The sequence below is a fragment of the Rhincodon typus genome, unplaced genomic scaffold, assembly GCF_021869965.1.
Source record: "Rhincodon typus isolate 14 unplaced genomic scaffold, sRhiTyp1.1 hic_rhity00003107, whole genome shotgun sequence".
NCBI lineage: Eukaryota > Metazoa > Chordata > Chondrichthyes > Orectolobiformes > Rhincodontidae > Rhincodon > Rhincodon typus.
The window spans coordinates 1-15,469 of NW_025968745.1; the positions used below are offsets into that span (position 1 = coordinate 1).

The window sequence follows — 15,469 nt, forward strand, 5'->3', positions numbered from 1 at the left end:
CACAGATGCTGCCAGACCTGCTGAGCTTTTCCAGCAACTTCTGTTTTTGTTCCAGTATATTGATGTGTTTGTGTGAAATGTGGTATTCTCGTGTTTGTCCTGATGAGTGTAAGGTGTAAAACCTCTGCAACATGTCTCTCCTTTCAGCTTCAGTCAAGTTCCAGACTGCTGAGTGACAGTGCAAGCCTAGGCAAAAAAGGAGGTGACCATTTAGCCCCTGGTATCATGCAACAAATTTCCTTTATGTTTCTGAATCTACATTCCTTACGTAAATTAATAGTTGCATCAGCCCTAACACCATTTTCTGGGACACTCCATTCAATATGACACTTCATCCAGTACTATTCCCTAACTATTACCCAGTATTTCCTTCCTTTTAGCTAATTCATTAACCAACTTCAAGTTTTAGCTCGGATAGTCACTGCCATGAACTTCTGTAGCAGGATTCACTCCACACTCCCTAAATGTGTCTGGCATTCAATGCGCACTGCATTGCACAGCAATGTTACCGACTATACAACTAGAGGATATTCAGGAATTGAAGGCAGTGCTGAGCAGTTCAACGAGATAGATATCAAAAGAGAAGCTGTGACCCACAGACTCAGAAAGGGAGGTTTCAGAGGAAGCCTGATAGAAGCAGGTAAGGCAAAGGAAGCAAATGAACATGAAAGCGCACACATTTGGTAATGTCTGGGCATGAGCACTGCCGAACACTGACGCAGGATTAGAAGCAAAAGATTTTCTTACACCAATAACAGCTGGATGAGGATGCCAGGAACAGTGATTAAAATCACACAGAATGGAATGAGGACCCTTTGGCTCATTATACCTGCACCAGCTCTTTACAAAACCCATCCATTTGCTGCATTCCCTCTGCCCTTCCCCCAACTGGCCTGTAAATATTTCCTTATAAAGTATTATCTAATTCCCTTTTGAAAGTTATTTCTGAATCAGCTACCACTATCGTTTTAGGCAGTGCATAGCTAGACCACGACAACAGGCTGCACTAAGAAATTTGCCTCATTGTCCTGTCTGGTTCTTTTGCCAATCATCTTTAATTCAAGACATTATGGCTCCAGTTTATTCCCCATAATGTAACCCTTTAAACATCGATAATCTCGTCAACTGGATTTTTACTCTTGTGGCAAAGAAATTGACAGAATCTCATACTAAGGAGTTCAGATATTTAGAAAGGAAACAAAAGATGGTCTTAGAATGATAGTAAATCCTGTAGTTGATGTATCCAGATGTTGACTGCTGGCCTATAACAAGTCATTATATTAATACAGCATTCCTTAAACAAAGAATCACTGTAAGGCACTTCATTCAGAGACAAAAGGAAGACAGATGCCAGACCACAAAGTGCAAATTGACCATAATCTTCATGCTTTGCTTTGATTAACTTCATCTCCTGAAAATACTTCACATACCGTTCTGCTTGATTGCTGCACCTTTGAATAAAGCTCTGTTTGCTATGATTTTTTTCTGTTCTTGAAAATATTTTTAGGTTTGCAATTTTCTGAGGTATTTGTGCTTGTTTTGCAGCAGAAAGAAACTTATGAACCTTTCTGTAAAGTTCCTGTGATCACATCTAACAAAGAGGAGCAGAGGTTGATAGCGACGTCTAATAAGGTTAGAACAATTGGGTTGCTTGCCACTTATGATGCTTTTTCTCTTTGAATGTTCAAGATTAAGCATGTAAGCCCTGTCTTTTATTTTTCTGTATCCAATGTTGGTATTAATTCATGCCTGGATGATGAGACAACAAAGCTCAACTCCATGGCGACTGGGCTACCAATGTACTAAAGCCAAGCTTGTCCTTTAGCTCCATATGAAATGCTTCCCCTTCCAACCTGAACACCGGAATGGAACTGCTAATGTGAGCCAGTCACTGGCCTGTTGTGCGGTATTTCCCCACACTTTGAGGGACAGAATGAAATACTCCATTTGCCTGGATGGATTCGGCTCCAACCAAACTCAGGAACTCAACAGCTTAGCCTGCCTGATGGCAGACTGTCCATCGCCTTCAACGTTCATTCCCTTCATAGGGGATGATGAATAGCAGCGGTGTGTTACCATCCACTGCCCAGTGCACTGCAGCAACTCACTGAGGTTCTTCTGACAGCACTTTCTGAACCCACAACCTGTACCAGCTAGAACGACATGGACAGAAAATACCTGCAAGTTCCCTTCCAGGCAATTCACCATCCTGACTTGGAAAGATATTGCTGTTCTTTCAGTGTGGCTGGGTCAAAATCCTGGAACTCCCTCACTCAACACCCTGCACCCTAAGGACAGCAGTTCAGGAATGTGGCCCTCCTTCACGAATTTGAGGGCAATTAGGAAAGGGCGATTAAAAACTGCTTGAGGCAGCAGCCCTATATCCCGTGAGCAAATTTTAAAAAAAAGCTTCCTTGCGGAGCTAGATTCAGACTGAGCACATTTATTTTGTGTTGACTCCATAACGCCACCAGAGAGAGATTGTGCTGTTGTAATCAGAGTGACTAGTTTGAAACCACGTAGCAGATGTACAAGGCTCTTGTTGATGAGTTGTCACTCACGCGTTGAAGTAACAACCAGCAAAAATATTCTTTTCTCTTTGTAGCCTGCAGTTAAGCTGTTGTACAACAGGAGCAACAACAAATACTCCTACACCAGGTAAGCTAAAGACCATCCAATCAGTGCCAAATTGGTACACAAAATTTTAAAATACAAAGCTCTCATGACCGCCTAATGGCTGGAATTTGAAGCTGTAGATTAAAAGACCCCAGTGCTCTGTGTGTATCTGTGTCTGTGTGTATCTGTGTCTGTGTGTGTGTGTCTGTGTGTGTACATTAGTGTGGGTGATGTAGTTGGTTTTAATAACCTGAAAATGGAGAGGATAATCTACTGGTCTTGGCTCGCCTTCCTGGATTATTATCCAGTGATGACTACTCCAGACAGGGCACACAATCAGACATTAAATGAGGACATGGGTGTAGAATTTACATGGAACCTTTAAAGTAAAACGTCCCAAGAATTTGATATCGGAATACCAAGTTCAGAATCGGGACATGTGACTGAAAGCTTGGTCACAGAGTTAGCATTTTGAGAAGCGTGAGGTAGAGGAGTGCAGAGATTTAGAGCCAGCAGTTTCAAGGTCTTGGGGCAGACCCATGCCCTCACCTATGGTACAGCCATAAAAATCAGGGTGTGCATCAGAATAGAATTGGAGAAAGTGGGGCTGCGGGGCTTACACCATTGGTAGCTTGCCAGAGCATTCGGTCTGCAGTGAGGAGTGAGATCCCAGAGGGTTTCTCCAAGTTACCATCGACCATGTCTAAAGCAGTACATCAGCAAGGATGGATGTCTTTTTGGGAACAGGAGGTGGTGGCTCAGTTGGAGCAGCACCCCAGTGGAGTGCTTTGTGGTGCTGTTTTGCACTTAAAGTTTCCCTGCTAATCCTCGACACTTTCCCAGACAGAATGAGGTAATACTGAAGAATTAGTTATTCCTTGCACACCTTCAGCGAACTGGCTTGGTGAGAGCAAACCATCTAGCTGGGAAAGTATGTATTCTCTACACAGGAACAGAGTCCGTACAAAAATAAAGCAAACGTCTATTGTGATGATAAATAGCAACAGAGATCTACAGCACAGAGAGAGGTCCTTTGGCCCATCACATCCACACCAATCAAAAACAACCACCTAATTATTCTAATCCCATTTTCCAGCACTTGGCCCATAGCCTTGTATGCCTTGCCATCATGAGTGCACATCTAAATATTTCTTCAATATCCCACCCTTATAGGCAGTGAGTCCCAGATTCCCACCACTCTCTGGATTGAAAAGTTTATTTCCTAATATCTTTTCCAAACCTCCTGCCCATTACCTTAAATCTATGTCCCTCGAACCAACCCCCCACCTTGTCATTGATCTTTCCACCAAAAGGAAAAGTTCCTTCCTGTCTACCCTGTCCGTGCCCCTCATAATTCTATACTTCTCCGTCATGTCCCCTCTTCATCTCCTGTGCTCTGAGGAAAACAATCCCAGTCTGTCCAATCTCTCCATGACTGAAACTCTCAAACCTAAGCAGCATCCTGGTAAATCTCCTCTGCACTCTCTCCATTGCTATCACATCCCTCCTATAATGTGAACTGCACACAGTACTCTAGTTTTGGCCTAACCAACATTTATACAATTCCAACATTACCTCTCTGCTCTTAAACTATGCCTTGACAAATAAGGGCACGTCTGCCATAAATCGTCTTAAACATTTTATCCACACGTCCTGATAGCTTAAGGGACAGTGGACATGCCCACCAAGGTCCCTCTGATCCTCAGTGCTTCCCATGATCCTACGCTCCATCATGTATTCCCTTGCTATTAGATTACTGGAGACAGAATTCTTTCAACTCAGCTCCAGTAATCAGCTACAGTTCATTGAAGTAACATGTTTGGTATAATGCAATAACCTAAGCATTTAATAGTAGCATTATCAAAGAAAATTTAACACCTAGTCTCACAAGTTATTAGGACAGATGGTCAAAAACAAAAAAAACGCTTTAGGGAGCATCCTAAAGTTAGAAATGGAGGCAGAGACATTTAAGAAACTAATTAGAAAATGTAGAAACATTTATCTAACACCTTTCATAAACCGTGACTGTCCCAAAGGCTTGAAATTCAGATGCAATTTCATATTTGTAGGGAAATGAGACATTGTTGTTGACTGTTCACCATAACATCTCACTGGGGCTGGACCCTTTATATGAAGAGGTGAAAAGCAGAATTCAAATAGCCTGACCAATCCGTTTCAAATTGCCATGCGTCCAGTTGAAACTGTCTCTTATACTTTCAGCAACTCGGATGATAATATGCTGAAGAACATCGAGCTGTTTGACAAGCTGTCACTGCGATTTAATGGGAGAGTCCTTTTCATAAAGGACGTCCTTGGCGATGAAATCTGCTGCTGGTCCTTTTATGGGCAGGGCCGGAAGATTGCAGAGGTGTGCTGCACCTCCATTGTATACGCAACAGAGAAAAAACAGACCAAGGTGGGTTTTAACTTGGATGGTGATCCATCTTATGGACCCCTGCTGTTTTTGTGACCAAAGTACACGTTCTTGTGAGACTGGCATTAAAACCACACCTTTCGCAACCATCAGACATTTCCAAGTTCTTTACAGACAGTTTAGTCCCTTTGAACAGCCACCACTGTTACAATGTTGGAACCATAGCAGCCAATTGCACACAGTAGGCTCCTGCTTGCAGCTATGTGACAATGACCAGATTTATCTGCTTTTCGCAATGTTAATTGATGGACAAACCTTGGCCAGAACATCTGATATAACTTGCCTACTCTTATTTGAACTCATGCCATGGGGTGTTTTAAATCCACCTTAGCAGGCAGCTAGTTAGTTCAAAACCTTATCTGAAAGATGGCACTTTTAAAAATTGTAGCAAGCTTTAAAAATATACTGCCCCTGAAAACTGGCCTTGATTTTGATGCTGTATTCCTGGAATGGCCCTTGTACGCCTAACTTTCTGACTCCGATGAATGTGCTGAGTCCCAATTGATGTTAGAATAAAGTCAGCAAGGGAAGGAGAGACGCAGCAGGTCTACCAGCATCTTTTTTTTCCCTTCATGTGTGGGATGTGGGCGTCTCTGGCTGGGCCAGCATTTATTGCTCATCCCTAGTTGCACTTGAGAAGCTGGTGGTGAGCTGCCTTTTTGAACAGCTGCATCTGTGGAGAGAGTCAGAGGAACAGAGTTAATCTTTGAGCCCAACATGACTCTTCTACAGAACTGTAAACAAATGGACCTGGTTAATTGCCCTGCAGTAAAACTATATTAATCTTTATCTCTAGTATTTTAATCTGAGCATTTTCAGAATGGTGAGGAACAATATTGTAATAAACCATTCAGGATGCACAAGGTAATTGCCGTTTTCAGTGGTAAACAAAATGGTGTAATGGCCAGAATTTATATTGTTAATATTATATATCAACACTTCAGGGCACTTCTCAGTTGCTGATGCCCTTTCTGAAGGGCAATCTCTGTTGTAAAGGGTCGGGGAGAGCAAAGAGCAAGCTTGCACAGCTCAAAGTTCAGTGATGTTGATGGAGGGATAAATATTGGTCTGAAAACAGAAGTCTCTCCCTTCCTTCCAGCAGCTGTACAGGATCTTTTTTTTTTAATCCAGCTGAGGGGGAAAGTGGGATCTTGACTTTTGTCTCGTTCAAAACTTCTGACAGAGCAGCACTTGTCAGTAGGGCTTTGAGGTGTCAGCCGAGATTGATGTACTCAGATGGGGCTCGAGTCTGTGACCATGACTCCAAGCTGGCAGTGCTGCTGTTCACTAAGGCACAACCATGCTCCACGTAGACTGTTATTAATTTTGATCACCCACGTTGTCAGCAATGGAGTGCGACTAGCTTTTTGTTTTCTTAAAGCAAGATGTCGTTAAGTAAAATCGGTATGACTATGGATATTTGTGAAATAGAGTGTAGTGGTCTAACTGCAAGGAGCTGATCCCATTAAACATGGGAGCATGCGAAGTGCAGCAATAAAGCTTGAATAGGTCTATCATGTGAACACAGATTCCATAATATCTTGTAATTACTCTGAGATCTATCATCGTCTCATGATAGCAACTGAACTGAAGGATTTCATTAAGTCTATTTTTAAATCTTCAATAGAAAATAAGACCATTTCTGTGTATTGTTAATGGCCACTGTTGTTAAAAATACATGTTGATTTTTAACCACTATTTAAAAGTGCTTACCAACTCTGAATGGGTGGGGAGAGGCGGACAGCACAGACTCACGTGACTTCGTTGATTTGTACATTCCATGCCTTAATGATGTTGTTATCAGTCATCTCCCCAGCAAAGTGCAAGATGAGTTCAGTACTGTTTGAAACTCGCTGTCACTCTGACACTGTCCTTGCTGGCTTCGGTTATCTCACACACACAGGCTCTTCTCTTGCCTACCACTGCAGTCTTCTCAGATGATGAAACCCTCAGTCTTTCTTCTCCAGTCTGTTGCACCTCCATCCACATCACTGTTGCTACCAGCACGCTGTGCCCCACACTATGATAAACCTCCACAATCTCTTTGTTTTGCTACCTGTTCCCCCATCATCATCACCACCTCAGTAACCTTCTTAAAGTTCTCTTGTATTTCCTGCGCAGTGTCCACTGTGAACTATCGTAGTACAGTATGATACTATGTAACATGGAAGAGTCATGGAGTTACACAACGTGGAAACAGATCGTTCGGTCCAAATTGTCCGTGCTAAACAGATATCCGAAATTAATCTAGTCCCATTCGCCAGCATTTAGCCCGTATCACTTTAAACCCTTTCTATTCATGTACCCATCTAGATGCCTTTTAAATGTTATATTTGTACCAGACTCCACCACTTCCTCTGGCAGTTCATTCCATACACACGTGCACTAAGCATGAATCACAGAACTGTTACAGTGCAGAAGAAGGGCATTTGACACATACGGTGAACATTGGAATGGTCTCCATACACCCCTATGGACTGCAGTAATTCAAGTAGGCAGCTCACCCCCTTCTGCAGGGCGCTTAGGGTTGGGTAATAATTGCGCTGCAGCCAGCAACACTGCATCTCGTGATGAAATTTTAAAAATCTATTAACGTAATTTACTTCTCACACCTCCTCTTCTCCCTGCTGCTCCACTACCACACCAACCTTCAATTTTGTGTAATTAATGTGACTCATGATCTAGACTGGTTCATAATCTACCTCCGTAGCTTCTGGGAATTCGTTGCTGGGACATCCATCAGAGGAGGGTTCCTTCAAGTGCTGTACACAGGGAATTTAGTATGAGTTCCTGTCCTGTCACAGTGTTACAGTCTCTTACACGTCTAATTTACTGCGTCACCTCACATGTTAAATTATACTAATTCATCATTAAAGCTCTGTAGCCTGAAACTTTATCGAGAGTTTTGTTGGCAGGTGACCAATTCTTGTACAATCAATACTGTTTACGTTGTTTCATTGTAAAATACTGTTCAGCATGATAACATGCCACATTAATCAGTGGCCCATGCACTAAGTGAGGTATCCAGAACTGGGGAAGGCAGCAAGATCACTTTAAGTAAATAGTCTACTTTTGTACAGGAAGCTCAGCTTGTTCACTGTAGGTGTGCGACAGTGGAAAAGTGATGGAGCCTGAAAGTGCTGGAATTGTGCAGCAACTCAATTATAACATCTGAAGGCAAAATCTCAGAGGTGGCCCCTTAGAGTTCCATGGAAGTGTCTGACCAAAACATCAGCTTGTCTTCCCAATTGACTCTCACGGCTGCACATTTTCCGTTCTACCTCATTTACTGTACTGTATTTGTCCTTTTTAACTTGAAGTGCAGTAAGTATGAAAGTGATATAAAACTGTCTAGATGTGCACAGAGGATCCTGCAGAAGAGCTGGAGAGTTCCCTTTGAGGAATGTTTGTCCCTCATCCAGATTTGCAAGCGGATTGTTTGGTCATTGTCTCAGAGCTGACTTTTAAACGTTTTGGGACACGAGCTGCTCATGCCGAGCACTGTATAAATATAAGTCTTCTCTATAGGTGTAAATATAAGATTTTAAGGCCCCAGTTATGGGAACTTTTTTGATGTATACCACAGTGCTCCTTATGAGCTAAGCAATAGAACATTCATTTGGGGCTTTTGTGGTGCAGTGATAGTATCCCTACCTCTGAATCAGAAAGCCTGGGCTCACATCTCAGCTTTTCCAGAGATGTGTCAAACATGTCTGCATGGGTCGATTAGAAGAAGATTCATGAATAGAAGATTTGTCTGCAGGATTTCACTAGGATGGTCATCATCCTTATTCATCATTGGGTGAAGAAAGTGAACTGAGACACTTCTGTCAGGTTGTTAGCCGCCTGTTTTCATTTCACTGCGTTTGGTGTGCAGCACTGTGAACTGTGTGGGTCGATTGACAGTCTGTCCCTTCCACAGGTTGAGTTCCCCGAAGCTCGAATCTATGAAGAGACTCTGAATATTTTACTGTACGAGACTCAGGATGGGCGTGGGCCGGATAATGCACTACTGGAGGCGACCGGAGGAGCAGCAGGTCGGTCTCACCACCTCGAGGAAGAGGAGGAACGAGATAGGATCGAACGGGTTCGGAGGATTCACATCAAGCGCCCAGATGACCGATCGCACCTCCATCAGTGAGGGGAACACCTCGGTTTCTGTCTGTCTGAGCCTCAGTATCAGTCCAACTCTCTAACCCTTTGTCCTTACCCTCCCTGGAGAAAGTGATAGAGAAGAGAAAACTTTATCACATAATGAGGTTCCTGTAATGTTTTAGAATAGTGAATAGATTAACAGCAATCGGTAAAACTCAGCTAGGCTGAAGAACTCCTGATGTGCAGTACATGGAATGCTAAAGAATGGCCACGCTGCATAATCTGGTCTGGGTATCCCGAATGCACGGTTAGATTCTAGCTTTAAATGATGCTGTAATTATTGATGAAGAGGCAATGCACTTAAATTGTACAGAATGTGTTCAACGATTACTCTTCACAGAATATGTAACTGAGCAGTTAATTTATTTTCATTGCTTTTCCAAAAGTAACTCTTTTAATCTTGTGGAACACAGATCAGAATTGACTGAAACAGTGGAGAGGCACAGCAGGTTAATCAGTACCTAAAAGAAAGGTTTAACATTTGTTGAACAGTATCTGATACCTGTCCTTTTGAAAGGTGCTGGCCGTGCCTGTGTGTTTCCATCTTTGGGCACTGCTACTTAAGAAAAGTAGCCTTTCTTTTTTGATGTTAAGTTACAGATATCACTAAGCAACTTTAGTTTCCTTCCGTCCTATCAAAGAAGAATTAGGGTTTTTTTCATAGACTTGGCTTTTGTGTTTTAGACACGGACATCCTGATTTTTAACTAGGAGGTCCTTCTGACACTTGCATTTCCTTACAGCCCTGGAGGGCTGTAAATTTGTTGCTTTTCTTGCTAAGATTTGGATGATACTATAATTGATTTTCTCAGTCTTCCTTGAAGATCAAAAGAAAAGACTTTTTTTTTAATCTTTGCCCCAAAGCCCACTCATGATTGACTTGTAGCACTCCACTCCCTTCCCATTGTTTACCTCTGGCCTGTTCCAGATTCAGCTTGTTTTCACACAGTATGTCAGTTTGACCCATCAGCTACTGCTTGGTCATTATTGGCAAGGAGTTTATTGAGGTGTTTTTAAATCGTGATGGATGATGGAAGGGCTGACTATTATCATATGCCTACAATGTGCACAAGCTCACAAGGATGTACTTGTGCTGCATGGTATAATCTTTGGACCATTTGGATTTGTTTTGACACTTCTATACCTGTGGCCATCCTTCGTTGTGAACTGATATCAATTGGAACAGTAGCTATCTACATCATTCCTACTTTCAAATGTGTGTCAGATTTCTGCCAAGCACTGAGTTTCTCTTCCTGATCAAAACAGGTTACAGAACAGTGTAATGCTTTGAATGATCATTTCTTTTGGCCAAAGTTCGACTGTTTATGGAGTTGACACTTATGTTAAATATTCCCTTCCTTAACGGCATCCTGTCGCTCTCTATCCCACCTCGCCACACTTCCCCCGACCCTTAAATCTGGTTATTTTCTTGCATTTGGAGCACACCCTGCAATTTGGATACTATTGGTGTGGAGTTTGAAGTTGGATAATGGGCTGAAGATAGTGCCTGCACTGTACTACAGCATAAATGTGGGTGATGCTGTGCCGAACCATGCCAGAGGCACTCTATTGAATCAGCTAAAGGAACTTACTCTGGAGATAAGTAATAACACAGCATTGATAACTGAGAGAGGAACATTGAGGCACGAGAGTTCCTTTCTTGAATCCAAACCACGTCGCTGCTCCCACAGTTCAGCTTGTAAAATGTTAACTCTTCCTTTTTTTTGTTATTGCATCCCACGTACCATAATTAACCAGCGAAGCAAAGTGGTTGATTGAACCTAAAGTCACCCTAATAAGTGAAAACAAAAGGAAATCAGTTTGTCCTGTCAGTTGGTTTTTTAAAGAATAATGCAGTTTTACACTTTAACCGTTTGAACTGTGGGATAAGAAGGTGTTACCCAGAAAAACGATTATGTTATAGATTACCAAACCTGCAGTCTATTGTAAAGAGCCTTTTGAGATATGTACAGTGAGGTGAAGCCTGGTGATGCCCAGTCATTTAAGGTAATGAATCCAAAGCTTCTCATAACGCGTTAAAACTAAAGGTAGAATCCTGCTGATGCTGAAAATCTGAAATCAAAACAGAAAGTGCTGGAAAAACTCAGCAGCTTTGGCACCATCCCTGGAGCGAAGAGAAAGAGTTAACATTTCAAATTCACTACGACACTTCTTCAGAACTCATGCAGCCATTGTTTGTACTAAGTCCAGAATCAATACCAGGGCAGAGATGTGTGTGGGTTAGTATGAATCTACCTAATCTTTTAAGAGCATTGACCTTTAGTATAGACTTGATCCATAGTGCAAGTCTGTCATATCCAGCTGAACAGTCTTCAGGTTTACTGTTTGATTTCATTTGTGTCTGTGGTACCATTTGTTAAGCATCACGTTGTGAGGGGTCAATGGAATTTACATTTACGTGAGGCCAGTAGTTAGTCACAAAGGGATAATGGCTTGTGTTATTACCCGGCAATGTGTTGTTATGTGTTACATTTTTTTAATGAAAGCAGTTACCTCAGTGCTGACTTCTCACTGAATCGGTATTTTGATACGAAATCAAGCTTAAGCTGTAAAATGGAGGCATTTATCAATAATAATCCCTGTTCTCCTCCATTGCTGCATGCCTGCCAGTGAAGTAATGCTGGTAAACTGTAGGTGACCAATCACTGGGTTCAATGATTTACTCGAACACCAACATTTTCACTTGCTTCTCCTGAGAGGCCAAGCAACAGCTGTTTGGTAACAAAATGCTAAAAATGCAGCAAGTGTTGACATATACGTGGGACTTTGTCGTCATATAGAGCCTACCAATAATCAGAAAAATGTTACAGTCAGTTGAAAAGATTTTTAGCCAGTGAATTTTAATCAATCCCTCCTTTCTTCATTGTACAAATAGCTACTGTGTTTGTGTCTATCTGAAAAAGCTGGCTTTTCTTTTCCAGTCTCTTCAATCCTAGCCTAGTCCACCTTGAGTGCTCCACTACTACATTACTAATAAGTGAAAGTAACATCTGTGTGTTAGCTTCATTGTGACTTAACATTGAAGGGAAAACATACCTCATGCCCAGTTTTTATCTGACATGACAATAGACAGTGTTTTCTATTAACTTAAATCGATTTCTGGCTGCTAGTGATTTTAAAATGTAAATGCACCTCATCATATTGCTTTTTTTTTTGTCAGCATCATCTTTGTCGGGAATGCTGTGAATTTGAGGCCATATACCCAAGTTGACACTTCAGTGTTGGCCTGAGGTAGTGTGCTGCATTCCCTTCCTGCTTAGGGGACATTAGAAACTGCATTGGAATGCCAATAGACTTGGTAAATAAGATCAGATTAACTGAAGTGTGTTTGTGTGTAAGTCTGACTTCTAAACTTTGCATGTTGGCTTTTACCCGAGACTTTAAAACTACAGTCAGAACATCCATACATAAAATGACCAAATAATTTTATTGCCTGTTCCTACAAGATAGTGGGAAAAATATTTCCAAGTTGCCAAATGCTCAGTTAATTATTTTTTTACATTTTAAATGATGGGATTGGGGGAGGAAATGTGCAAGTTACTAGTTTTCTGATGCCTGAATTCTTACCTTGTTTAATTAGATGTGTTGCTTGAAAAGGAATGAACTGGGCTGTTGTAAAAGCTGAATCTCTGGGAGTTGGGGGTGGATGTGTGTGTGGGGTTGTGTGTGTGTGTGTGTGTGTGGGTGAGGGGGCGTGTGGGGGGGGCGCGGTGGTGTGTAGGGGAAGGTGTGGAGGTGACTGGAATGCAGCATAGCTTCCTTCCTGATTCTCCTCTGAAATGGTTCAACTCAGCACGTATCACTGCACCTTTCTGCTAGTGACCCCTGATGCAGCTGCTCTTTACTTCTTGATCTGAACGAAACCAGAAACAACTTCAAGCTGCAATCTGAGAACTTGGATGAAGGTTGTATGGATCAATTTGTTGAAGCTTACCTTTATCTCTATCTGCATAAAATTCTATTGTTCATTGTCAGTGCAAAGTTTGAAGTATTGCATCTGTAATTGGGAGATTGTAATTGATTTCGATACCAGTGGCCAGCCAGTATTTTAATTCCATCGGATTTATTCTGGGACAGGCTTTACTTCAGACCTTGAAGTCTGCTCCGGATGCCATTAACTCTCAGTTTGAGTATTACTGTGAAGCTGTAACTATATGTAACATCTGATAATTTTCACTTATTCGCAAAGTCTGTTGATTAAGAAGAACCTAATTATCAACAGCAACATTACTGATATTTGTAATTAATTGATAGATGTCAAATTTTGGTCACAGCCATGCAATGTGTAGAAGAAAATGTGCAGTGCAAGTTATTAATGAAAATAGTTTCAGCAGCATAGAAATTTGATAACACACAGGGCCACTAAGTACCAGATATGGGAAAGGGGAATTATACAGACATTAAACACTGGAAGTGAACTGCTGGACACTTTGATGCAGGCAGAATGTCAAGTCCCTAGAGCCAGGTATGTTCAGGGAAAGTTATGGCCCAGCCAGCAATCCTTAAAGGGACACTATCACCTAAAATGAGAAGATGGGCCTGCATTGAGATTATTACCAGAGGTCAGTCCTGCAGACTGACAATTAGTGATCGTGACAAGTCACCCTTTTCTTATTCCTGTTTTGACATTGGAACATCCTCATTTCCTCAGTTTGACATCTATAACTGAGTTGCCATCAATAAATAATGCAGAAGACAATCGGTAACTATCTCACTATCCAGCCACCTTTGTTCAGGTTGCAGGACAATGTATAACCCTTGTCCCTATGTCGTCTATCCCCAAAACATTTCTAAAGAAATGGTTCACCAGAGATGCTTGAGATATTATCAAAAGATAAAGGCAAGAATCTTCTGCAGCTGTTACCCTTAAAATATTTCATCTTGGTATTAGTCTGCTAATAAATCCCCTGCTGGCACCCCCGCCCAGTCTTGTATCTTCCACTCTTCACTCAGGTTCCAGTGCTATCATTTCAGTTAGTGGTTCCATTTTAGCAATCCAATCCTTGGGTCACCAAACAATCTTTGGAATGGTTTCACAGTCCTTCAAATATAATCTGCCTATTGATCACATCCAGACTGAAACAGTAACCATGATTTTCTGAAGTAAGGATAAGGTCAGCAAGAAAGCTTGAAATTGGTCCTACCTGTAAGATACTAAAAATAATGAGTTTGGGAAGATCCAAAGCATCTTTAAATTGGTGGTCGTGGTCAGAGACCACTTGGTGACTACTCTGGGTAGTGAATAGACGTACAACAGTGCAGAGGGCAGTACTCTCCAGAGGCACGTTGCTGTTGAACTAAGAGAGCTGTACTGTGCAATGCACAGTTCAGCAGGATTCCTCTTGACAGAAGTCTTAAAGCAGGTTATTGGGCTTGGTAGAGCTTTGTTCTACATCTAACTGGTGTCTCTGATCTGAGACTGGAGAATGCTTTATTCCCAAGTACTAATATCTCTCCTCTTCACAACCAAAATGTGTTTTTATAATCAGACACACTTGAGCACAACTGATTTCAAAGCAGTATTGCAGCAATCTGTGAATAGAATTGCATTTGTAAACCCAGTCTCACCAGCACAGTTATCTGTAAAGAATTTTAAATCAATTTTCGATTGTGTTCAATTAGTTGTCTGATTTTCATTTTTATAATGAGTACCAATTTAATTAGAGTTACATTCACATATTTGAACTGCCATTGATTGAATGTCATGGAAGCATATACTGTGTTGTAATCCATTTTGATTTTTATTTTTATAATATCAGTGCATTGTTTGAAAAAGTCTGTATTTTGTACAGTTATAAAACTCTGCCACTTTATTTAGCTAAATAAAAGGTAAATAAAGCTTAAACTATATTTATAAAAATCTCTTTTTGCCTGCCTACAAATGAGGATGTGTACATTTTCTGTTTATTCTGCCTGTCTATTTGTTTGACACTTTCTACTTTATATGACATCACTTCCCAATCAGTGAAAATAGATTCTGTACTTTCCTACTGCGGTACAATTTTCTTGTGCTTCAGTGTCTCTAGTTTTGGGATGAGGAAGCAGCCAATGTTTCTTATTGCTGTCCAGTGAGCCGTGCGCAAAATCTCTACAAAACCACAGAATTCTTTTCAACCCTGACACTGACACCTGCCTTCAAATCAAGGTCAGCAATAAAAAGGCAGAATTTCTATGCTTGAATATTATGCACCTCCATCCAGGCTGAGTTCACCTACGCGTTTGCTCCTTTTAATGGTCCCTGAGC

The 15,469-nt window shown here is 41.4% G+C and overlaps 1 protein-coding gene across 1 annotated transcript; it reads left to right on the forward strand.

The window, feature by feature from the left end:
* The first annotated feature begins 480 nt into the window (after window positions 1–480).
* LOC109938326 (BTB/POZ domain-containing adapter for CUL3-mediated RhoA degradation protein 3) lies at window positions 481–15,075 on the forward strand. The gene is made up of 5 exons (XM_048593558.1): window positions 481–640; window positions 1,508–1,632; window positions 2,606–2,658; window positions 4,837–5,032; window positions 8,973–15,075. Exons 1-5 carry the CDS (start codon window positions 481–483, stop codon window positions 9,189–9,191), a joined length of 753 nt encoding a protein of 250 aa, XP_048449515.1. The 3' UTR covers window positions 9,192–15,075.
* Window positions 15,076–15,469: the final 394 nt, after the last annotated feature.